General features: G+C 34.1%; 3 protein-coding genes across 3 annotated transcripts; 1 reads left to right on the top strand and 2 right to left on the bottom strand.

Annotated features, from left to right (window-relative positions):
• Positions 1–744: 744 nt before the first annotated feature.
• On the bottom strand, positions 745–1,678 carry LOC109391811 (olfactory receptor 6C3-like). The gene is given in 3 exon segments (XM_019659681.1): positions 745–872; positions 875–970; positions 973–1,678. Coding segments are annotated over 3 exon segments (930 nt in total).
• A 10,165-nt stretch (positions 1,679–11,843) lies between these two features.
• On the bottom strand, positions 11,844–12,782 carry LOC109391807 (olfactory receptor 6C6-like). Its single transcript, XM_019659677.1, has one exon. The coding sequence runs from the start codon at positions 12,780–12,782 to the stop codon at positions 11,844–11,846; it is 939 nt and encodes a 312-aa protein (XP_019515222.1).
• A 9,917-nt stretch (positions 12,783–22,699) lies between these two features.
• Positions 22,700–23,644, top strand: LOC109391806 (olfactory receptor 6C6). Its single transcript, XM_019659676.1, has one exon. The coding sequence runs from the start codon at positions 22,700–22,702 to the stop codon at positions 23,642–23,644; it is 945 nt and encodes a 314-aa protein (XP_019515221.1).
• The last annotated feature ends 2,236 nt before the right edge of the window (positions 23,645–25,880 follow it).

Raw genomic sequence — 25,880 nt, 5'->3', positions numbered from 1 at the left:
AACAGACCCTAAAAAATGGAGGAAAACGAACACCTAACAAATAATTCAAAATAGCTGTCATAAAGATGCTCAGTGAGTTCAGGAAAGCAGTATGTGTTTTAGTTTTATTGCATCTATTCTGAATTTTAAAAAACACAAATATTTTCTAAAAAATTATAGACAACATGAAAATTCTATAAATAATGCCTAATATCATGATCAATATTTATCTTGAAAATATGCACTAACTTTCACAAAGTATAAAGCTCTACATTTAAAGTGCAGTGCACTAGTAAGTATTACCCCACAGGACTGTATTTAATATACAATAATACAGGACATGTAGATCCTTTAAATGTAAAGAAATTATCAGTGTCAACTTGAAAATACATATAAAATTACACACTAAATTTTAAAACTCTGTATTTGATATCCAATGTGATAATATATGCACCTTTTAGGGACTGATATTAACAGATTTAGGACTATTTCTACATTGCACTATAGAAAATATCTCAAAGGAATACATTTCATTCCCAGAAAATTCTGTAGGAGAAATAAACTTTATTATATTTTTAAATAAGTCAATTAAGAATGTATTGGAGAAACATGGGTATGAAAGTGGAAGAAATGGGAAAATACTAAATTAACTATAATGGCATATAAAAAGACTGTAAACAATAGGCATAATACAGATGTTTAGGATTTTCAAGATTTTACTTAATTGCTCTTTTAGAGTGCCTTTATTTTTGATAAAATAAAAATTCATTTATTTGTAAAAAATACTACTTTATGGACTATGTCTTTGAAGGCTTGTTTTACTTGCTGGTTTCTCAGGGTATAAATGAAGGGGTTGAGCATGGGAGCAACAGAGGTATTGAGAATAGCTACTCTTTGATCAATGATGCCTTTTCTTTTGCAGAGGGATTAGCATACATGAATATGCAGCTTCCATAAGAGATGGAAATGACAACCATGTGAGAAGAACAACGGAGAAAGCCTTTTTTCTCTGACTGGCAGATGGGATTCCCAAAATAGTCCTGATGATGTACATATAAGATAAAATCACTAATGCCAAAGTGAATAGCAAAGTTACCAAAGCAAAATAAAATCCAATTACTTCCAGGAGCCACGTGTCTGAGCAAGACAGTTGTAAAAGGGGAAAATAGTCACATGCAAAGTGATCAATGACATTGGAAGCACAGTAATCCAGATGGAGGAGAAGCATAAGGGGTGGGAAAATGGTCAGAAACCCTCCCAGCCGTGCACACAACACCAGGAGGGTGCAGAGTTTCCTGTTCATGATGGTTGTATAATGAAGGGGTTTGCAGATGGCAACATTGCGGTCATAGGACATGGCAGTTAGAATGTAAAATTCAGTCACCCCCATGAAAATAGAGAAAAATAGTTGGGCTGCACAGTTATTATAGGAAATAGTCTTATCCCTGGTGATAATTGCCCCTAGCAATCTAGGGATACATACAGTTGTAAATGAGATTTCTAAGAAAGAGAAGTTCCGGAGGAAGAAATACATAGGTGTCTGTAGATGGGAGTCCACCAAAGTTAGGGTGATGATAGTCAGGTTTCCAGTGATTCTTAGTATATATGTGATAAATAAAAAGAGGAAAATCACAATCTGAAGGTCAGGATCATCAGAAAGACCTAGGAGGACAAACTGTGTGATCACTGTGTGGTTCATGTTCATTTCTCTCTCTCTCTCCCACTCTCACCCTCTCTTTCGTATTTTAAAGATATTTAGGTGGGAAAAGTATTAAAGGGAGGAGATGAAAGATATAATTCGTCATGATCAGTATCATCATCACTGATAAAATTCTAAAACATTTTCTGTAATTCATGCCAATTTTATTTTATTTTGACTATCTATTGTTTGCATTATGTCTTAATACATATTTGTGAGTCCTGCTTTACTAGTTCTCTTATATGAGAAGTTGGGAAATCTTCATACAATAAATCATATCATTGAGAGATGGTAAATAAAATCAATACTTCTTGTTTTGTCCAACTTATGTAAATCTTACATTTTTGTTGAAACAAGCATATGAAATATTCATTTTTCTTTCTTTCTGTCCTGTATTTATTAGAAGTTACCACCACCTAAAAACAGAAACGAATGACCTTAATTCCATGAAAAGGTAAAAGTGAAACTTAGAAGACCTTTTAAAGTAACAACCCATTATACTTTTTATGATATAAGAAATCAATTAATGATTTTCTTAAGAAATAAAATAGAATTTTTATTTTTAATTATTTTATGTATTAATTTTATCTTTAATATTAATATTTATAGGTGTGATTATCAAGATAACACGAACACATTCTCTATATATTTACTATACATTTATTTACAAATATATAAATATATATTTATATAAATATAAATATGTTTACTATTTATTTATTTATTTATTTATATTTATAAATACAATATATATTTACTATAAGATAGAGGAAATAACCTAATTATTTTATTTAACAAACAGAGAACATATTCACTTACTTATTGGTTTTTCTTATAATTCCATCAAAATCATTAATGTTTGACATCTTCTGTGAGTTGCTAGAAATGTATATATAGAAGCATTTTTAGTTTTGGAAAAGCTTAAAGGCACATGCAATATTTATCTATTTTTCATTTTTCACTGAAGTACAAATTGGAAAAGTACCCTTTTGCCTCAGATCTTAGCAGCTCTGTCACCTAGTGAATTTTCCATTTGAACATGAAAAAGTGTTTTATTCCCTTGTAATTCTGCTCCAAATTTATCTTTTTACATGAAACCACTGGTCCATTAGAATATTTCAGAAGTGTATAAGAAAATATCTCCCACTCGTCCTAACTTACCAATTAATTCCCAACTGTACTGGATATACTATTCTGTAGATTTGGTTTGCCAAAATTGTGAATTACCTCCTTCATATTTTAGATGTCAAATTTCCGCCTTGAAGGATAGAACTCAAAATCATTGCTCCTGTGCCAGACACTAGCAAATTCACACTAATCAAATTTGATTTTATTTTTTTCTCTATTTTATAACCATTAATGGTTCAAGGGAAATAATTCAGGAACTGGAAATGGAATGTCATAAACCTTAAAAAGTTGTAGAAATATACTATAGTCCTTTTTAATAATATTGATCTAGAAGTTTAAGAAAGTAATATTTAAAGAGAAAACAGAGAAACATAAGACAACATTGGGTATTATGAGTATATATTCTTAAAGTAGGATCTGGCTTCCCTCTGGCTGCACTTATAGCTCAAAATTTCTAATCTACTTGTTTTGACCTCAGAAGAGAGTTATGCACTGATCTCCTGGGAACAAGACAAAGTCCAGGTCGCATCTTGGCTACATGATAGACCATGAGGGATTTCTGGAAGCCATCCTTGTATTTATCAATAGCCTCTTAACTCTTCTCTTAGTGAATTTCCCTTGGGAATGGTTATGTTCATCTTTATATCCCACAGAAGACCTATAATGTTGACTTCTACAAAACAATTATTTCCATTAATCACAATTGCTTAATATTTTATAAATAATAAAAATAGTTGTGAATTCTACTTTCTTACAAAAATAGCACTCATTCTAATTTTAATCAATTGAAGACAACCAATGCCCTACAGACTCAAGAAGAGCTTTTTACTTCCTCCTTGACTGCCTTAAATAACTTAGATAGAAAGCCTGTACCAGGAAGGCAGCTATTACCAAAGATAGCTTTATTTTACATAAGTAAGACTTCTCCAAACCCTCAGGGAAGGGAAACAAACAAAAGAAATAACCAAAGGGGACTACATCAAACTAAAAAGTTTTTGCACAGAGAAGAAAATCATCAACACAACAAAAAGACATTCCACTGAATGGGAGAAGATATTTGCCAATGATGCAGCTGACAAGGGGTTACTATCCAAAATTTATAGAAAACTCATACAACTCAACACCAAAAAAAACAAACAATCCAATTAAAAAATGGGCTGAGGACATGAAGAGACATTTCTCCAAAGAAGACATACAGGTGGCCAATAGACATGTGAATAGATGCTTAACATCACTAATAATCAGAAAAATGCAAATAAAAACCACAATGAGATACCACCTCACTCCTGTCAGAATGGCTATCATCAATAAATCAACAAACAAGTATTGACAAGGATGTAGAGAAAAGGGAAGTCTTGCACTGTTGGTGGGATTGCAGATTGGTGCAGTCACTATGAAAAACAGTATGGAGGTTTCTCAAAAAATTGAAAATGGAACTACCTTATGATCCAGCAATTCCACTTCTGGGTATCTATCCAAAGAAATCCAAAACACTAATTCAAAAAAATATATGCACCCCTATGTTTATAACAGCACTATTCACAATAGCCAAGATATGGAAACAACTGAACTGCCCATCAATAGACGATTGGATAAAGAAACTGTGGTGCAGTTATACAATGGAGTATTACTCTGCCATAAAAAAGAATGAAATATTACCATTTGCAACAACATGGGTGGACCTAAGGGAAATTATGTTAAGTGAAATAAGTCAGACTGAGAAAGACAAATATCATATAATCTCACTTATATGTGGAATCTAAAGAGCAGAATAAACAAACAAACAAAACAGAAATAGACTCAGATACAGACAACATAGATACAGAAAAACAAACGATGTTTGCTAGATGGGAGGGGGTTGGGGGTTAGGTGGGAAAAGTAAAGAGATTAGGAAGTACAAATTGGTAGTCACAAAATAGTCACGGAGATGTGAAATGCAGTATGGGGGATATAGTCAATGATGCTGTAAAAACTATGTGTGGTGTCAGATGGTTGCTAGACTTATCAAGGGGATCACTTCATGAATTATGTAAATGCCTGGCCACTGTGCTGCACACCTGAAACTAGTATAGAACTAGTATAGAATAAGTATAGAATAATATTGAATGTCAACCATAATTAAATATATATATATATATATATATATATATATTGCATGGGATGTAAAGTACAGCATAGGGAATATGGTGGATGGTATTGTAACAGCTATGTATGGTGTCAGATGGGTAGTAGACTTGTTGGGGTTATGATTTTGTTAGGTGTGTCAATGTCTGATCATTACGTTGTTTTGTATACCTGAAACTACTATATAATAGAAAAAAAGAAAGACTTCTCCATATGGCAAGGCAAACATTTGTTTACCAAATATTTGCTCTTCCCACCTCCTTATGAGTTATCTTCCTCTTCTTTGAAGTCCCAAGGCCCCCCACCCCTTTCTCCTTAGCTCAGAATAGTATATATAAGCCTCAGAATAATATATATAAGCCTCAATTGCCTGACTGCCTGCTTATGGGCCTCATATTCTTATGGACTCCGGTATGTACATATATTGTAAATTTAAATTTAATTTTCTCCTGTTAATCTCTCTTATGCCAATTTAATTCTTAGGCTAGACCAGGGGTCTGCAAACTTGAGATGGAAGAGCCAATCCTGTCCCTCGAAATTTTGTGAGACCTATAAAACAAATGAAATCACCATTATGTGAATAACACTCTTTAAAAATTTTATAAATAGAACTATGATAGTTTTATTTTCATTTTCAATTTTACTTCAGAGCCACATGTACATACCCAAAGAGCTGCATGTGGTTTGCGAGCCACAGTTTGCCAACCCCTGGGCTAGACAGAAGAACCTAGAAAAGTAGAGGAGAAAACTTTCCTTCCCAATATCATATTTCTAAATTTTGAAATCAGGAATTTGTGCCTTGTCATTTTATTCTTTGATGATTCTAATTAGAAGTATATTAATTATATTTATCTTCTCAAATATTGTTTTTTGTCTTTACTGTTTTTCTGTTATTGTTTTCTGTGTCAAGATTTCTGCTCTGGTGATGTAGTAGACATAGGATAGTCCTCAGCAAATAATGCCAAAACAATTGCCTATTCATATGCCATAAAATGAACTTCATTTCCAGACTCAGACCTGAAATATATGGACATTCATGAATTCATGAGAAAAGAAAGCCTACTGTAAACATTTATGTTCCTCTGAAAAAAAAGATAAATACAAGGAAAGACAAATTTATCTTTCCTTTCTTATACAAATAACTATAGTAATTAAATAAATGATGAAAGATTCTTTTACAGAATAATTCTGGCTAATGTAGAGAGAATAAAAGATAAAATTGGAAAATAAACATTTTTCAACACCTAATGAAATAATAAAACACTTAAGGGAAAAACAAATGGCAACATTCATAAAAGAAGCTAAAACCATTTCGATAGGGGAAATCGGCAGAACCTACATGAAGCCAATGATAATCATGGCATCACTAGGTGTGTTTCTTAGGATGTAATACAATAAGATTTATACATAGAGAAAGCAATAAATCAAATTCAGAAAGTGCTGTATTCCAAAAGACAGTAACCAATCTACATGCACACACACACATATAAATGTGTACACACGAGATACAAGAAGGAAATTTTAATGTGAACTGGGCATTAAACAATATAAAGGGGTATTTTTTTAGTTAATGGTAATAGGTTTGATAATAATATAGTGTCATGTCAAATTTCTTTATTAATCTGATAATAAATTACTTTTCCTCTTACGTCACTATCCTGCAATATTTTCTTGGGAAAAGTACAGTAAAGAGAAAGTTTCTGAAAACATGAAGGTAAAAAATATTTCCCTTTGGCAATGTTTTTGTTTTAATTCAGATAAAACTCATGTTACATAAAATTCACCATTTTAACCATTTAAAAACCCACAATTAAGTGGTTTGTAGTATACAGTCACGTGCCACTTAACAATGGGAATATAGTCCGAGAAATGTGTCCTTAAGTGGTTTTTGTCGTGTAAACATAATAGAGTGCATGTACACAAATCCAGGTGGTATACCCTACTATCCACCGAGGCTAAATGGTATAGCCTATTGCTCCTAGGCTACAAACCTGTACAAAACAACTTGAGAAAATGATGCCGTGAGTAGACCAGGTGAACACGAGATGTATGAGGCTGCTTCTGGCATAACACGACATGCTGTTTTACAGCAAACTTTTTTTTTTTAATTAAAGTTTATTGGGGTGACAATGATTAGTAAAGTTACATAGGTCTCAAGTGTACAATTCTGTAATACATCATCTATATATCACATTGTGTGTTCACCAGCCAAAATCAGTTCTCCTTCTATCACTGTATATTTGACCCCGTTTACCCTCATTAACCATTGCCCTCCCTTCTGACCCTCTGGTAATCACTAAACTTTATCTTTGTCTATCAGTTTTTGTTTCTTTGTTGTTTGTCTTGCTCCTTTGTTGCTTTCAGCTTTATATCCCACATATGAGTGAAATCATATGGTTCTTGACTTTTTCTGTCTGACTTATTTTGCTTAGCATAATAATCTCAAGATCCATCCATGTTGTCGCACATGGCACTATGAAAAGATGAAATAGTAAACTTTTTTAATAAGTAGAAATAGTACACTCTAAAATAACAATAAAAAGTATTAAATACAGGGCCGGCCGAGTGGCGCATTGGTTGAGAACTGGCTTGGGATGCCAGAGGGCCCGGTTCATTGGGATGCCAGAGGGCCCGGTTCAGATCCCACATATGAGGGCCAGTGACACTGCCCTCCACAGCTAAGATGCTGAACAACAGCTCAACCTGGAGCTAGGCTGCTGTGAGTCTCCGGCGACAGCGTAGGCTGCCGCCCCTGTGGCAGTGAGTTGCCATGGGCTACCATATGTAGCCAGCGGCCAGCAGCCGCAGTGAGCAGCCGTCCAGAAGCCGGTGACTGATCTGCCTCGCCCGGGAAGAGCACAATGATGGTGCCAACTTGGACCAGTGAAGCAACGTTCTCCACAACTAGACTGAAGAACAAAACGATAGCAACTTGTCTGTTCCCCTTCCCCCAATTCCCCAGCACTGTTCCCATCCCCCCAAGTCCCCAATAAAAATCTTAAAAAAAAGTATTAAATACATACACCAGCAATAGAGTTGTTTATTATTATTATCTAGTATTATGTAGTGTACATAATTTTATGTGCTATACTTTTATATGACTGACAGCAAGCACAGTAGGTTTGTTTACATCAGCATCACCACAAATAGTGAGTAATGTGTTGCACTACAATGTGATGACACCTACGAGGTCACTAGGCAATAGGAATTTTTCAGCTCCATTATAATCTTATGGGATCACCATTGTATATGTGGTCAATCATTGACCTAAGTGGTGTTATGTGGTGCATGACTATATTTGCAATGTTGTGCAACCATCACCATTATATAATTCCAGAATATTTTTTATCACCCCCAAAAGAAACTCCATACCCATTAAAGAGCTGTTTCCTCATCTCCCCTCCCTCCAGCCTTAGACAACCACTAATCTACTTTCTGCCTCTATGGACTGCTTATTCTGGGCATTTCACATAAATGGAATCACACAATATGTGATTGTATATAACTTTTGTGTCTAACTTTCTTCACTAGTATTGTTTTCAAGGTTCATCCATGCTGTAGCATGTATCGGTACTTCATTCCTTTTTTTTTTTTTTTAAGATTTTTATTGGGGAATTGGGGGGATGGGAACAGCACTGGGGAATTGGGGGAAGGAGAACAGACAAGTTGCTGTCCTTTTGTTCTTCAGTCTAGTTGTGGAGGACGTCGCTTCACCGGCCCAAGTTGGCACCATCATTGCGCTCTTCCCGTGTGAGGCAGATCAGTTGCCGGCTTCTGGACGGCCGCTCACTGCGGCTGCTGGCCTCTCACGCTGGCTGCTGGCTACACACGGTAGCCCATGGCAACCCACTGCCACAGGGGCTGCAGCCTACGCCGTCGCCGGCGACTCGTGGCAGCCCAGCTCCAGGTGGAGCTGTTGTTCAGCATCTTAGCTGTGGAGGGCAGTGTCACTGGCCCTCATATGTGGGATCCGAACCGGGGTCCTCTGGCGTCCCAAGCCAGTTCTTAACCAATGCGCCACTCGGTCGGCCCTTCATTCCTTTTTATAGATTACTAATGTTCCATTGTATGGATATACTGCATTTTGTGTATCCTTTCATCACTTGAAGAATATTTGGGTTATTTCCACTATTTGTCTATTATGCACAATGCTTCTATGAACACTTTTGTACAAGTTTTTGTGTGCAAATACATTTTCAATTCCTAGAAGTAGAATTGCTGGGTAATATGGTAACTCTATATTTAACTTTTAGAGGAATTGACAAACTGTTTTACAAGTAGCTACACCATTTTACATCCCCACTAGGAATGTATGAGGTTCTAATTTCTGTACATCATCAATAACATTTGTTATTATATATTGCAAGCTCTCCTAGCAGCTGTGAAGTGGCATGTCATTGTGGGTTTTGATTTGTATTTCCCTAATAACTGATTTTGAGCATCTTTTCATGTGCTTTTTGCCCATTTGTATATCTTTTTTGGAGAAACATCCACTCAAGTTACTTGCTTATTTTTTGTTGCATTTTTGTCTTTTTATTGTTCAGACGTAAAGGTTATTTTATATAAATTTAACCAAGGAAATACAATACTGGTACAAAGAAAATGAAGAAAACTTTTTAAAAAGACATTAAAGAAGACCTAAATAAATAAAAAGACACTCATGTTCATGGACAGTAGACTTAACAGTGTCAATTAAGATGGCAATACTTCCCAAGTTGCTGCAGGTCCAATGTAATTCTTATAAAAATTTCAACTGTTCTTTTTGCATAAGTGGGCAAGCTAATCTTAAAACGTATATGGAATTGCAAAAGACCTTGAACAGCCAAAACAATACTGAAAAAGAGAAACAAACAAACAAAAACAGTTATACTTTCTAATTTCAAATCTTACTATAAAGCTATAGTAATCAAGACAGTGTGATATTGGCATTATAATAAACATACATCAATAGAATAGAACTGAAAGACCTATAATAGAACCATACATTTATGGTCAATTGATTTTTAAAAAGAGTGCCAAGATCATTCAATGGGAAAAATAACAGTTTTTGGGTTTTTTTTTTCAAAAACTCATGTTGGGATAACTAGATATCTACATGCAAAAGAAAACTTTCATTTTTACCTGACACCATATACAAAAATAAACTTAAAAGAAATCAAAGACCTTAATATGAGCACAAGAACTCCAAATTCTTAGAAGAAACCCTAACGATAAATATTTGTACCTTTGGATTAGGCTATAGTTTCTTGAATATGACACCAAAAGCACAAGCAACAACAAAAAAATAGATAAATTAGACTTAAATTTGAAAATATAACCCAAAGAATGCACAATAATATTTACAAATCACATATCTAATAAGAGTCTGGTAGTTTTTAAAGAGCTTTAAACTTTAGAAACTTTCAGGGCTTTGAATATAATAACATAGACTCACTCCCTTCTCTTTGCCATAGAAAAGCAGAGGAAAAACAGTGTAGGCTTAAGAATTATAAATTGAATCAGAACATAAATCTGAACTTAAATTATTTCTATTCAGGACTACATGGATAGTCATTATGCCATCAAATACCTTAATGAGTTTTTACCTATATTTCTCTGGTAGTATATTATATCCAATATGGAACTCTATATATTTTAGCGATTTCTTTGTAGGTCATTTTAAAAATCTGACAGGATATCAATACTACTATTTTCTTAAAAGGCGTTGAATATCTGAGTGAGTATATGCAGGGGTGAGCAGAGAGGAAGTCCCAAGAAGAAGCAACTGATTTTTTTTAAAAAGCTCCTTTCACTTATCTCAGATAAGCAAACAATTACCAGTTCCCCTCAGTTTGTTCTGGGACCATCTTTGCCACTATCACAATTTAGCTGTCAAGTAACTCATTTAGTTTAAAACATTAGCCCTCTAACTTGTCTTCCTGACTCCAACATCTAAAAATGCATTCTCAATACAGTTAATAGAACAATATTTCTAAAACAAACATCCGATCACATAGTCTTAGATTAAAAAAACTCTCATATGAACCACTTACCTCAGAATCACCTATAGTCCATGTTTCTATACTACCCTCCAGGTAAATTGAATATATATTTTAGGGATGAGAATATGGACTTTGATTTAAATAAGCTAATCAGGTAGGTGAATCTTATTCACTCCAAATTTTCAGGTCTGTAGCTTTATCAGATAAAGTCTTAGTACATGTTAGGACATACAAGCTTTTTATGATTTGAAGCCTACTTTTTTTTTTCTTGTCTTGTTAAATACTGTCTCAACAGAGGAAACCTTCCTCCCTAAGGGCAGCTAACATTTATTGAGAGTTCTGTCTGGGCCAGATGCAGATCTAGAATCACTTTACATATACTGTCTTATTTCATTCTCAAAATAACCTTATAAATAAGAATTATTATTATTCTAATCTATTTTGCAACTGGAGAAACCTACCAACAAAGAATTTGGGAAACCTGATCAGGCTCATATGTTTATGTCTGGATTTAAACCCTGGCTGACTGGCTCAAAAGTCTACATTTTTGAATTATTAGGCTTGTAATATTAGCTAGTGATACCTGAAGCACTTCCTACACCCCCAGGGGTAGTTCATGTTGCTATACTTATGCTTATAAAATTCTCTTATGATTAATATATAATGAAAATAGTTTTTTAAGGAGGTCAGTACTATGTCTTACAGAGTAAATGAAATTTAATATTTGTGTTGATAATTTGAAGAAAGGACACTTACTATAGCACAGACAGGAATGCTAACCATAAGGAGAAGAAGGAGGGAAAGGTGCATTGTGCTAAAAAAAGTTTGGGTTAAAGTTTTATGAGAAGGCTAATCCAAGAGCAGATTAAGTAAAAATGCATAAAAATTTTTATTTACTTTTTTCTCCAAGATTTTAATATAAAAATTTTTCCTCACTTTTTGAAGAAAAAGAAAATCTTTTGGAGTGTATCCTTGAAGGCTTGTTTCACTTGCTGGTTCCTTAGAGTGTAAATGAAAGGGTTTAGTAAAGGGGCCACCGAGGTATAGATAACAGCTATACCTTTGGATAAAGTCACCCTTTCCTTTGCTGATGGCTTCATGTAAATAAAGATACAACTACCGTAAGAAAGGGAAATGACAATCATATGAGAAGAACAAGTGGAAAAAGCCTTCGTTCTTTTCTGAGCGGAGGGGATCTTTAGAATGGTCTTGATAATATATGCGTAGGAAAGAATCACTAACAGCAATGTGACCACGAGGGTTACAACAGCTGAGACAAATGAAACTGATTCTAGGAAATGAGTGTCTGTGCAAGAAATCTGCAGCACAGGGGAAGTGTCACATATGAAATGATCAATGACTTTGGAAGCACAGAATTCCAGTTTTAGTCCCAAGACCAGTGGTGGAAAGGTAATCAGAAAGCCAGCTGTCCATGAACTGAGTACAAGTTGGTAGCACACTTTGTTGCTCATAATGATGGGGTAATGTAGAGGTTTGCAGATGGCTACATAGCGGTCATAGGACATGGCAGCCAGAAGGTAAAATTCTGTAACTCCCAGTAAGAGGAAAAAGAATAACTGAGATACACAGCCGTTGTAGGAAATAATTTTGTTTTTCGTCATGATGGTTATCAGGAATCTGGGAATACAGATTGTTGTCAACAAAACCTCCAAGAAGGAGAAATTTCGGAGAAAAAAATACATAGGAGTCTTGAGGCGGGGATCCAGCAAGGTGAGGAGGATAATGGATAAGTTACCAATCACACTAAACATATAGTTTAGAAAGAGAAATATAAAAATCACAATTTGCAGTTGTGGGTCATCAGTCAGTCCCAGAAGAATGAACTCTATCTCTCTTGACTGGTTCTTCATTTCAGATTTGAGTCCTATTAAGTAGATATAGGAAAACAAATCCAATAGGGGAAATAACAGGAATTTAAAAAATCTACGGACATAGAAAAAAACATATTCAGAAATGTAAACAAGTTTGAAAGGTTGATTCAATTTGGTAAGACAGACAGTACCTAAAATTACATTACAGATCAACCTAAGCAGTCTCTAATTGTTCCATTTAAGCCACAGTTATCTTTATACTGTTAAATTCTTTTTCCCCATTTGAACTTCAAAGATAATTTAAATTTGAGCTGATTATTTCCAGATTAGCTGAATTCTGTTTCAATGTTTTACATGGAGAAAACGTATTACTTGAAGTGTATTTTCTATGTATATTTCATAAATTATTGAAAAAGTATAACATCTAGATAATTATACCAGTGTCAATTTGCAATGTTTATTCAAAAATCCTTAGCTCATCAAAATGCTTTTTAAATATATGGAAGATATAGGAATAATCAGTTATGTATTTTCTGTATGACTGAAATACTTTAATATATACCATTTGTTATTTTGTCCCAATGTAGTACATCTCCATTGTTTCTTTATATCATTTCACTTAATTATTAATTTTCTTTAGTTTTAAATACATCAGTCTTCTCATAATCAGTTGCATTTTATCAGGAAGTATTATCCAACCTACATAAAAACATAAATAACAATTCAAAAGTCAGTGGATATTACCTGACTTGTACTTGCAGAATTTCTTTCATTTATGATCTAGATATTTATTCCAAATTATAAGTGACTTACCATGGTAGGATATATTAATATAATTTCCCCTCTATAGGAATATGGTAGAAGCAAGAGTCAAAAATAAATGATGAATAGCTTCCTCTATAATATTATTAAATATTCAAGAGGAAATTTAATTTCAATGCTTTTCTGGAGAAGGATTCAAAAACAGATAGGCAATCTGGAAATTATATACATCTGCCAGTATCTTCCACTTTCATTCATACTCATTAAAATCATAGGACCTAAACATTACAGATAATTCAATTAGAATTCTCTTTTATGGAAGATAAGATTCACTTTCTGTATTTTCTTATATATTTAAATAAAAATGATCTCCATAAAGTTTTAAATGAAAATATGATGCTCTAAATGAGAAGATGTTTGGGGAAATATCTCAATATGAAGAGAACCTAAATTTTGTAATAAAGAATTACTGCTTCCAATTGAACACCAACAAAAGCCACAGTTTTATCATTTATCTCATAAGATACACAAGGGAATTAATTGAAGTAAAAAGAGGAAAGAAAAAGAAATGCCCTCTGGAGACTGGTGACAGTACATACCAATTATGAAAAAAAAAAAGAGAGATAAGAAAACAAAGAAAGAAGGAAATAAAAATCACTGTGAATTACTTTAACTATAAAACCAAAGGACATTCTCCCAAAAGAGAACCAGAAATAATTTAAACTCTATACTTAACTCCAACAAGTTTCATATTCCACTGGGACAATATGGCCAATTCTACTTGTAAGAGAGTTTACCCTAAAAAGAAACCTTTCTCATTTTCATTAGTCAATATGTCAATTAGTTAATTGACTAGTCAATCAATTAACTTGATTGTGACCCACCCCCAAAATTGGGATGAGGGAGGCAGAATTTAAATGTTTCCCTGTTTCTTCATTATTTTAAAACAGTATAAAAAATAAGGAAAAAGAATAAGAAGTACACAATGAGGATCTTTTATCCTTGAAGCATTTGATGCTTCATCTGCTACTCAATACAGTAGCATATATATGACAAAAAAGAATATTTTACTAGATAAGCCAATACAACCATAATTATCAGAACATTAACATTGATACACTATTAACATGTAATTCTCCAATCTTATTCAAATTTCACCAATTGTCTAAAAATTTTCCTTTATAGAAAAAAGAATACAGTTTAAAATGACATGTTTCATTTAATTATTGTATTTTAGTGTGCTTTAATTTGGATTACCTCCCTAGTCATTCCTTAACCTTCAATAACATTATTGAAAATTATGTTCCAGAAATTTTATATTATGTCTCTCAGTGTTGGTCTGAATTTCTCCATTATTATATTCAATTTATTAAACTTTGGCAGGAATATCACAGAAATGATGATGTCTCATGAAATCCTATCAAAGATCATACTATTTCATTTTTTCCCATTATTGATGATGTTTTATTTCTTAATTAGTGTGGGTATTTACAGGATTGTCTACCATAAAGCTACTCTTTAACTTTTGTAATTAATAAGTACTTTGTATAGATACTTTAAATACTATGTAAATATCTCAATCTTTATAAAACTTCCAATTTATAGATTACTTTATATCATTACAGACTCATGGTTTCCATCTTTATTCATTATTATTATTTATTTTGATGCTAAATTGCCCCAGATTTGGCCAGTGTAAGTCCCTTCAAAATTGTTCCCTTGTCTTTTTGGTAAGCCCCACTGATTTTTGAGGGCTTCATTATTTCCTGGCACCACAAAGTGCTCCATTCTCATCTTGTACTTTTTCTGGACCAACCTTGTTATCAGCCATTTCTTCAAGAAGTCCTGGTTTTTATAGCGAAAAGTTATTGCAAAACCAAGATCTAGGTGCTTGGGTGCTACATGCACTCACTGTTACTAGTAATCACACTCCGAGGCCCTCACAGTGGACGGACTTAAACACATACACACACACACACACTTATACATACATGTATGCACATTTACATATATATATATATAAAATATATACAGAGGGGTGTAGATAGATTTAGATATATACATATGTACATACATGCATATACATATATAGAAGTTTATACCTATATTAGTTTCTATAATCTCTCTATATAATAACGAGTTCACACCAATACATCAATCCAGCACCACGGAGTTTATTCCCCTGTATTCATTTGATGTGTAATTGAAAAACAAATGTGGTTTAAGAGGATAACACCTCCCCCAGAAATGTATAAAGTTTGATTTTGTCAGGTACCTGAGGCCCTTAGTCATCCAGGATAATCTCAATCCAAATGCATGTACTGAGATGATTTGAGTTCAACTGTATATACTTGTGAGGGTCTGCCTACTAAAGTTTCTCAACTCAAATTAGAGGTATTCACCAAGTCTCCTCTGATGCAGTCTTCCCTGTGTCCCTGAACCTGGAATCAGTAAAAAAACACTGAGCTTTCCTGTTTCTCAGTCATCATTTCTTTTTTTTTAATCTTTATTAAATTTATTGGGGTAACATTGATTAGTAAAATTATATAGGTTTCAAGTGTACATTTGTGTGTTCACCACCCAGTCAATTCTCCTTCCATTATCATATATTTGACCCCTTTTACCCTCCTCTACCACTTCCCTTCCCCCCCCTCTAAACTATTGTCTGTGTGTATGAGTTTGTTTGTTTGTCTTGTTCGTTTGTTGCTTTCAGTTTTATATCCTACATATAAGTGAAATCATACGGTTCTTGGCTTTTTCTGTCTGATTTATTTCGTTTAGCATGACACTTATCACTTCTGAATCAGTATTTCCCTTGGGGAAAATGAGGCCCAAAGGCGATTCTTCTTTTCTGGCTCTCTATTCCATGTATACTGCACTGATCATTCTTCCCCATCTTATCTTGTCAATTAATGTCAAGCACATGTTTTTCATATTTCCAATTCCTTCCAGCTGTTTTCCATGTAAGGGTTGAAAAATATGTATTCAAAGTTCTCTGGAATTACTTTCCTAGTAAGTGATGTTAAACATTTTCCTAACTAGAAAAGAAGTTGAGATTCATGTTCAGATGTCTCATGCCTTGTAAAATTCAGCCAGTTTTATGTAGGTTGTTTATCTACTCCTTATGGTTTCACAGGGGTGTTTTTATGTATTGCAAATACTAATCATTTCTGGCTGCATTGTTGACTCTTGATTTCTGGCTTATCATTACTTTCTGAGGTGTTTTGAGAAACTTTCCTAATTACATCTGTGCCTAAAATACCTTTAAGCTCTGGTTCATAAACAATGATTTTGCCACATATACACGTCTAATTTTTAGTTAATATTTTCTCCATATTTTAAAGATATCATTAAATTATCTTTGTATCACAAAGTTGCTGTTGAATTGTTATTCACCACCTGTAGCTAGTCTATCTTTACTTTCTGATGGCCCTTAAGATCATCCCTTTATCCTTGCAGTTTCAGCAGTTTCTTACTTATGGATTCCTATTCATGATCTCGCTACTGATGGATTTCTTGTCATTTAACTTGCTTAATATTTATCTGGTTTCTTAAAAATGCAAATTGGTGCCATTTATCAATTATGGAAAATTAGCAGCAATTATCTCTTAAGTTTCTTTTTCCCTGTTCTACGTTTGTTCTCCTGGATAACCAATCGGACGTATGTTAGAACATCTCATTATACATACAGTGTCTTGTGAGCTCTTTCATATTTTCATTACCTTGCCATTCTACACTGTATTCTAAATAGTTTATTGAGAATTATTTTTCTGTTGATGCATTTGATGCAAATATATCAATTAGCTGTTTAACTTATATATAAAACTCTATTTTAGTGATTTTTATTTTCATTTCAGTAAGTCCATTTTTTTAAACCTTTTTTTTTCAACAGTCTCTTATCCCCATTAAATTGTCTTACTCTCTTTTATTTCTTTAAGCTCTTACACATTATTTAAAAGACTTTCTGTGATTCTTCAAACATCTATAATTTTTATGAGTGGTCAGCAGTTTATTGTTTCTGCTGGTTACCACTTGGTGACCTGACATGCATATATTATGAGATATTTTATTATGATGTGAAGTCACATTCTTTAGAATGACACCTGTGTATACATATGTACTACTAAGAGGATCTACTAAGAGGATCGGCATTTGCAGCTGCTGGATGGTGTATGCTAATCACTGGGACCGAATCACTGTTATGCAAATTTTGAGTTGGTGGTATTGAAATTTAGGAGGAGTGTGCAGTCTACTTCCAAATATATCTAAATATAGGGATGAGAATAGAAATTCTAAGGGAAGCCTTTTTCCCCCCACCTATATCCAAGGTCAAGGGAAGACAACGTCCACATTTCTCTCTCTTTTGTGAAAATTTTCTATTCCTTACACAGATAAAAATTACAATAACTAAATTGTTATCAAATGTATTTTTTTAAATAAAATACAAAAGAACTTAAGCTTTGTTCTTTTAACCCCCTGATAAATAAGAAATACTGCATCCAAGTTCAAAATACCTAATATTCTCAAAAGTACAAGAAATATTTACAAAACTGACTGAGTTTAGCATAAAGGAAGTTTCAAAAAATTCCACAGGATTAAATTCTTGGAAGTATGCTTTGTAATTATTGTGGAATTAAGAATCAATAACAAAGAAGTAACTAGAAAGTCACCAAATATTTGAAAATTAAGCAATATACTTCTAAATAGCCAATTGCTTAAAAAAGGAATCAGAAAGAAATTAGAGAAATTTTTTAACTATGTGATAATAAAATATGGCCTATCAAAATTATGAGATGTCTAGTAAAGACCTGTTTACAGAAAACTTATATAATTAAATGCACATTACAAAAGACTAATTTAAAAATCAATTACCTGGGCCAGCCGAGTGGCGCGATGGTTAAGAACTGGTTTGGGAAGCCAGAGGGCCCTGGTTCAGATCCCACATATGAGGGCCAGTGACACTGCCCTCCACAGCTAAGATGCTGAACAACAGCTCAACCTGGAGCTGGGCTGCCGTGAGTCGCGGGCCACGGCGTAGGCTGCAGCCCCTGTGGCAGTGGGTTGCCATGGGCTACCGTATGTAGCCAGCAGCCAATGTGAGCGGCCAGCAGCCGCAGTGAATGGCTGTCCAGAGGCCGGTGACTGATCTGCCTCGCTGGGGAAGAGCGCAATGATGGTGCCAAGTTGGGCCAGTGAAGCAACGTCCTCCACAACTAGACTGAAGAACTAAAGGACAGCAACTTGTCTGTTCCCCTTCCCCCAATTCCCCAGCGCTGTTCCAATAACTCCTCAATAAAAATCTTAAAAAAAAAAAAAGAAATCAATTACCTAAGTCACTGCTGTCTAATATGGTAGCCATTAGCCACCTGTAGCTATTAAGCACTTGAAATGTGACTAGTGTGACTGAGGAACTGAAAATTTAATTTAATATTCATTATTTCAAATTTAAATGTATGTATTGAGATGTGGCCAATGGTTATCATATTGGAATGTATAGAACTATGTAATCTTCTCAATTGCCTAATAAAAAAGAGATTTTACATCCAAATACATTTGATAGGTTATTGAGATAGAATTTAACTACAAAAAAGTTCACCTTTTAGAGTTATATAGTTTGATGAACTTTGACATATATAGTTTGTAATCACCACTACAATCAAGATTTAAAATGTTTTATTCACCCTAAAATGTTGCTTCATGATACTTCTGTAGTCAACCACTTCTCTTCATCCTCAGCCCTTAACCACTGATCAGGTTTTTAGTTTAGTGTTTTCAAGAATTATAGAAATGGAATCAGAGTATGTGGATGTTGTATCTGGCTTCTTTCACTCAGGATAAGATTTCTAAGATTCAGTTGTGTTTTTAATATATTATTAGTTTATTTCATTGTATGCATATACCACGATTTGTTAAACCACTCACCAGCTCATAAATATTGGATTGTCTCCGGGTTTGGGTATTAACATAAAAATGTATTTTAATAGATAAAATTCAGTTTACTGAGGGAGTAAAAACAATCATCACATATCCACCTCAAACCTCATCTTATTAATCCAAAAATAAATTATGCTTAATTTTTATATATAAATCAAATATATACACCAGTAGATGCCAGAGTATAAAACAGTTTACAGGACTGGCCGAGTGGTGCGTTGGTTAAGAGCTGGCTTGGGACGCCAGCTCTGAGTAACAGGGCGGTTCGGATCCCACATGGGGCCAGAGTGACACTGCCCTCTACAGCTAAGATGGTGAACAACAGCTCAACCTGGAGCTAGGCTGCCATGAGTCACAGGCGTCGTCGGACGCTGCAGCCCCTGCTGCAGTGGGCTGCCATAAGCTACTGTGTGTGGCTGGCAGCCAGCGTGAGCAGCTGGCAGCCCATGTGAGCTGCCAAGAGCCACCGTGAGCGGCCGTCCAGAGGCCAGCGACCTATCTGCCTCACCCAGGAAAAGTGCAATGATAACACCAACATGGGCGAGTGAAGCGATGTCCTCCACAACTAGACTGAAGAACAAAACGACAGCAACTTGTCTGTTCCCCTCCCCCAATTCCCCAATTAAAAAAACAAAACAAAACAAAAACCCCCCCAAAACACCCCCAAAAAAACAGTTTACAATAAAGTCTAAAATTGCTTCTGTAACTAGTTGAAAGCAACTGCTCGCGATTCTGTTACACATTTCATTGATTTTTCTAAATCACTTATGATGCTCCTCTGGGATACTTTCACTTCAGCTTGTATTTAAAGTAGATTACAATGGGTACTTTATTGCCAATAATTAGTATTTCTGGAACTCTGATCCCCAGAGTTTTTCTTCCTTTTTTTTAAATTTCAGTAGATCCCTTGAGTCTGTATAAGTAGAAAATGATAAACCTGCAGCATTTTATAAGAGTACAGTCGGCAATGTGGAGTCTCTTTCTTGGAACTCTTGCATATCTTTTATAAGATGATGTCCTGAGTATTTTTTTGGTTGATGCTTTAAAAAAATTTTTATTTTGTTTTAAAGAATATCTATTTTGAGATTTTGATGATCATATTATAAAAACAAAATTTTACAAAAATGCAACTTAAGTGGAATGAAAGATGGATGGCCATTAAATTATTGATACCTGAGTTCTGAACATCATAGTAAGTATGGAATTGAAGGAATACGGAATTTATTTACAGAAACACAGTACTCGTATGTACACATCGCCTTTCTCACAAAAGTAATTCTTTATAAATTGCCCTATTAGATAATATAATATGATCATAAAAGAGATAAAATCATAATTAATTATGTTAACTTCCATCTTTTCCATGCACACAGAGGGGAATAATAAATATAATAGATCCAAGAAGTTAAGTAAACTATAATTTTCACTTAACTTCAGAATCAGAAATTAAGTCAAATACATAATAAGTCCAATTCAGGGAATTAAATTTGACTACTGAATTTTTAGTTTTACAAATTTGTTTAGTGGTAGAGTCATTAGATGGTTGTGTATTAACAGGTATTGTAATCTATTTAATTCATATACAGTTACATCTGTTTCATTTTCTCTAATTTTCTTTGTGAATTAAGTGTTGTCCTGCCTAAAGTGATGTGGAAAAAATACCGAGCAACTCTTCTTTATAATTTGAAATAACATAGTTCCAGAACAGTCTATTAGATCCACATGGTAATAGAAATTGTATGACTAACTCCTAGCACATACCTTTTCATATCAGAGGTGGAGCAAAGATGGGAGTCACAGCAAGGACAGAAACATACATTTTTACAAGAAAAGCTTGTGACCATATAGTAGCTGAAAACTGCAAGTCTTCAGTTGCTATTAAAAACATTACAGTTATTCACTAACATCTTTGGAAAATCACATTAAGCATAAAAAAATCTTAGTGGTTTTCTTAATTGTTTTTTGTTTGTTTGTTTTTATGGGCTTTTCTTTAGGGGGAGAATCCACTCCAGGGCATCCTGCTCTTCACAAAGAAAAGAGAACTCTCTTCGGTCTTCCAGCCAGCTTCCCTGAGATTGGTTATATTACCACACTGCATTTTTTTCCAAATAAGAAAATAGTAGTAAATAAACAGACTAACAATATTGATAAGACAAATGCAAAAGAATAAAGATAATAAAGAGTGTTTAGTAATCTATTTCTCTTAAAAGTCCACAGGTAATGCATACAATAACATAGACTGACATGTTTAACATAACGGGGATAGTACAACATGGAAGTAAATACTATTCTTATTATGTAGAAAGGATAGGGGGTGATAAAATTCATGATGTATTCAAGAGTTTTATAAGGGATATAAAGGAAGTAAAAAAAATAGTGCCCCAAATGATGTAGACACATATAGGAATGTATTTCAAAAAGATTAATCAAAGAAAAGACAATTTTTAAAATTAAAATGTTATTTTTTTTTGTTTTTGTCATGTTTTGCTTTGTTTTATTTGTCATGTGTACTGAAGAACAACTGTCCATTTGAGTATAGCAAAGCCAGTCAAGAAAATTAATAATGATAATCATGTACTCTCAGTACAGAGAAAATTTCAAAACTATTATAATTAGGGCCTGCATCTACTTACTAGAAATCAGACTACCTTAGTGATTGACCAACACTGAAACTGTAATATTACCCTAAATCCTGGTTTTGAAAAGTCACCCTGATACTCATTCTATAAAGACAAACCAGCTTAGTGCATTTGCATAGATTGAATAAAAATAATAGAAAATGCATTAAAATAATGCATATGCTTTTTTAAAAGTATAGATGCACAGTTGATTCAGGAGGGATGGGCAAAAATGCATATTAACCAAAAAAAATTTCCAAGTTCCAGAAAAAAAATTGTGAATACTGTAATAAAGAGAACTAATAGATGAGAAAGAATTTAGAAGTGACTGTAGCATGCAATTATGTGTCATTGGCAATTTCAGACTGTCAAAAACATTTGGAAATGGATTAATTAAAGAATGTATGCTTTTTTCTGCTTTAGGTTAAATACACACACACACATTTACTTAACATATATTTAGTTAATATATATTTATTTAGTTCACATATTCAGGTTAATTTATATATTTAGGTCAATTTACATACATTTGGCTCATTTATATATATTTAGATTAATATATATAGGTTATATTATATTCACATATATCCTTTCACTTTTTCTCTTTTCCTATGTAGATTTGATAAGGCTCACAAAAGAGAAATGAAGAACCAATCAATGGAAATAGAGTTCATTCTCCTAGGATTGACAAATGACCCACAATTGCAAATTGTGATTTTCCTGTTTTTATTTTTTAATTACACATTGAGCCTGATGGGGAACTTAGTCATTATTCTCCTCACCCTGCTGGATCCTCGCCTCAAGACACCAATGTACTTCTTTCTCCGTAATTTCTCATTTCTGGAAATCCTATTCACAACAGTATGTATTCCCAGGTTCCTGATAACCATTGTGACTAGAAAAAAAAACATTTCATATAATAATTGTGCAGCTCAATTATTTTTTATTCTTTTACTGGGAGTTACAGAATTTTACCTTCTGGCTGCCATGTCCTATGACCGCTATGTTGCCATCTGCAAACCGCTGCATTACCAGATCATTATGAACAGCAAAGTCTGCTATCAGCTTGTACTCAGCTCTTGGTTAACTGGATTCTTAATCATCTTTCCCCCTTTGGTCATGGGACTCAAGCTGGAGTTCTGTGCTTCCAGGGTAATTGATCACTTTATGTGTGAAACTTCTCCTATCCTGCAGATCTCTTGCACAGATACACATGTCCTAGAATTAATGTCTTTTATCTTGGCTGTGGTGACACTTGTGGTCACATTGGTGTTAGTGATTCTTTCTTACACTCACATCATTAAGACCATTCTGAAATTCCCTTCTGCACAGCAAAGGACCAAAGCTTTTTCAACGTGTACTTCCCACATGATTGTTGTCTCCATGACTTACGGTAGCTGTATCTTTATGTATATTAAACCCTCGGCAAAAGAAAGAGTGACTATATCCAAAGGTGTAGCTTTGCTGTATACCTCAGTTGCCCCTTTACTAAATCCCTTCATTTACACCCTAAGGAACCAGCAGGTGAAAGAAGTCTTCTGGGATATGTTACAAAAGATGTTGTGTTTCTCAAAAAAACAATTGTGAAAAAAAATTCTAAAACTCACAACCTTACCATAAAACTGAAGTAACGTGTTTCATGCATTTCTTCTGATCATATTTTTCTACCTCATATATAGTTACCTTATATAAGAACCTTGTAGCTCAGTTACACTGCTTGCTTTTTTTTTGTTTTAAAATGCACAGATTCCTACACACACAAATGGTGTTTTCTTCAAGCTATTATTACCTAACACATTTTTGTCATTTTTGAAAGAATATTCCATTTAAAGCAAGTACATCTGACACTAGAAAACATAAAATAGCATCTGGGAAAATATTTTATAAATTTTAAAGCATGCACACATTTACAGTGTTGTAACATCAACATTTAATACGATTTCACTGACTCAGTTTTATTTTTCCTACTTCCCTATAATTTCTATTATCTAACCAAACCATAGCTGTAACTGTCTCAGAAACATACTGTTTGGTAATCTCTTAACCAAGGTCCAGTCCTATCATGGCAGTCCAGAGGTATGTCAATAGATCTTTGAAGGCAATAATTTACTATTGTAGAATCTAAGGCTGATTTCTCTCTGTAGGTATTATTCCATTACAATGAAATGCCACACTGCCTCTGGCCAGGTCCTCACATCTTCACAGCAAAGGTCTCCATTCACTTCTGGGTTCTAGTCCAGGCCCCTGACATTTACCCACAACACTGCATTTCATCATACAGACCTGGCATGATCTTCCTCCAGCTTAAAATTCTTCATTGAATATTCTCACAGCTTTCAAAATGAAGCTCAATTCTCCAATACGAGGCCCTCCACCAGGCTCTCAGGTGTTCCTACAATATTGTGTTCGTGTCACCTGTTACACAGCACAAATATTTACTTGCCTCTACTATAAGTAAACTGTAAGCTACTTGAAACCATAGATAACATCGTTGAAAATATTTAACAAATGCACATATAGTCCTCACTATGTATTTTCTAAGTGCTTACATATATTATTTTATTTAATACTCATAAGAAACCCTATGAGAAAAGCACTATTATCCGATTTTACAGATGAGAGAAGTGAAGTACAATTGACTTCATATTCCAAGCTCCTAATATGTTACTTGGGAGATAGAAGGGGGTTAGGTAAATGAGCTATTTAAGTTCTCTGCTATATCCAAGAGAGCAAAGCATTCTTTATATGGATGTCTACACTTTCATGTGGATACCATCTCCTTATATCCTGTTTTTCCATCTGATTAGGAATAAAGGTAACTTCCATTAGCATGTGTGCTCCAATTCAGGACAAAATAGGTTCTGCCCATCCTTGAGGTTCAATGCCAAATTGCATTTTAAAATTCCTCCATCAAAAATCCACTTAGTATATTATGATCCCAATCCTGTTTCCTGGGAGACTACATTTATGTATTTGGTTTTCTTCCAGAGACAATCTTTTGAAATTGTAAAACTAATTTGCACATTAACATATCTCATTTTGAAACAAACACAACTGTACAGTATTCTCCACTATATCTGACTGTTAGAAGAATCCTGCTTATTTGTACTAATGACAGCAATCCAGGGTGTATTGCTTAATTTTTTAGATTAATGAGTAAATGATCAAATGTGATTTTTTAGGTCATGAAATTAGCAAACATCTTATTCATTTATTTTGACAAGTGTTTTTAGTTTATAAGACTTAGCTACAGAAAGAGCAATCTATTTTATGGAAGAAACCTTTCTGCTTTTAAGAAAACTCAGTAGCTCTCAGATAATAAACCTCTACAGAGAATAATGAAAAAGCCAGCACCTTCTGACGACAGAAAAAAAATTGATAGGCTGATAGAAAAAAACAATGAGATATTACAATTCATTAACATTTTCATAGAGAATGTACTTTAGCTGTATGCAATATCTGTAGTGGTAGCAAACCACACAGAACAGTCTACTAAAATAGGTCAGTGCTGACCTGAGGCTGGTGTCTCTAGCCTGTCACACTGGTAGGCCAAAACACAAATTTCAGCAGCTCCGTGTGTCCCTGAAGTGGTCTATATTCCAGGCCTGAGGTCCCCCAAGCCCAGGAAAGCAGTGAGTGGATCACAAATATGAGAAAGGTTACAACTCCCTGAAAATGAGCTGGTGATTAATTGGTAGTACATTTCATCAGACTGGTTCTGGCACAGACTCTAGCATGGAGACATTTAGCAAAATGGCCCAAGAACAAGCTGATTGACCTCATGACAGGTCCAGTGATGCTCTACTTTTGCCGGCATTTCATG

This window comes from Hipposideros armiger, unplaced genomic scaffold, assembly GCF_001890085.2.
Source record: "Hipposideros armiger isolate ML-2016 unplaced genomic scaffold, ASM189008v1 scaffold_303, whole genome shotgun sequence".
Taxonomy (NCBI): domain Eukaryota; kingdom Metazoa; phylum Chordata; class Mammalia; order Chiroptera; family Hipposideridae; genus Hipposideros; species Hipposideros armiger.
The sequence above is the reverse complement of the archived record's forward strand: the minus strand, read 5'-3'. Positions and strand labels throughout refer to the sequence as shown.

Bases quoted from the DNA above. Each gene is read 5' to 3' on its own strand.
- LOC109391807 (XM_019659677.1), bottom strand. From the start codon at position 12,782: ATGAAGAACCAGTCAAGAGAGATAGAGTTCATTCTTCTGGGACTGACT.
- LOC109391806 (XM_019659676.1), top strand. From the start codon at position 22,700: ATGAAGAACCAATCAATGGAAATAGAGTTCATTCTCCTAGGATTGACA.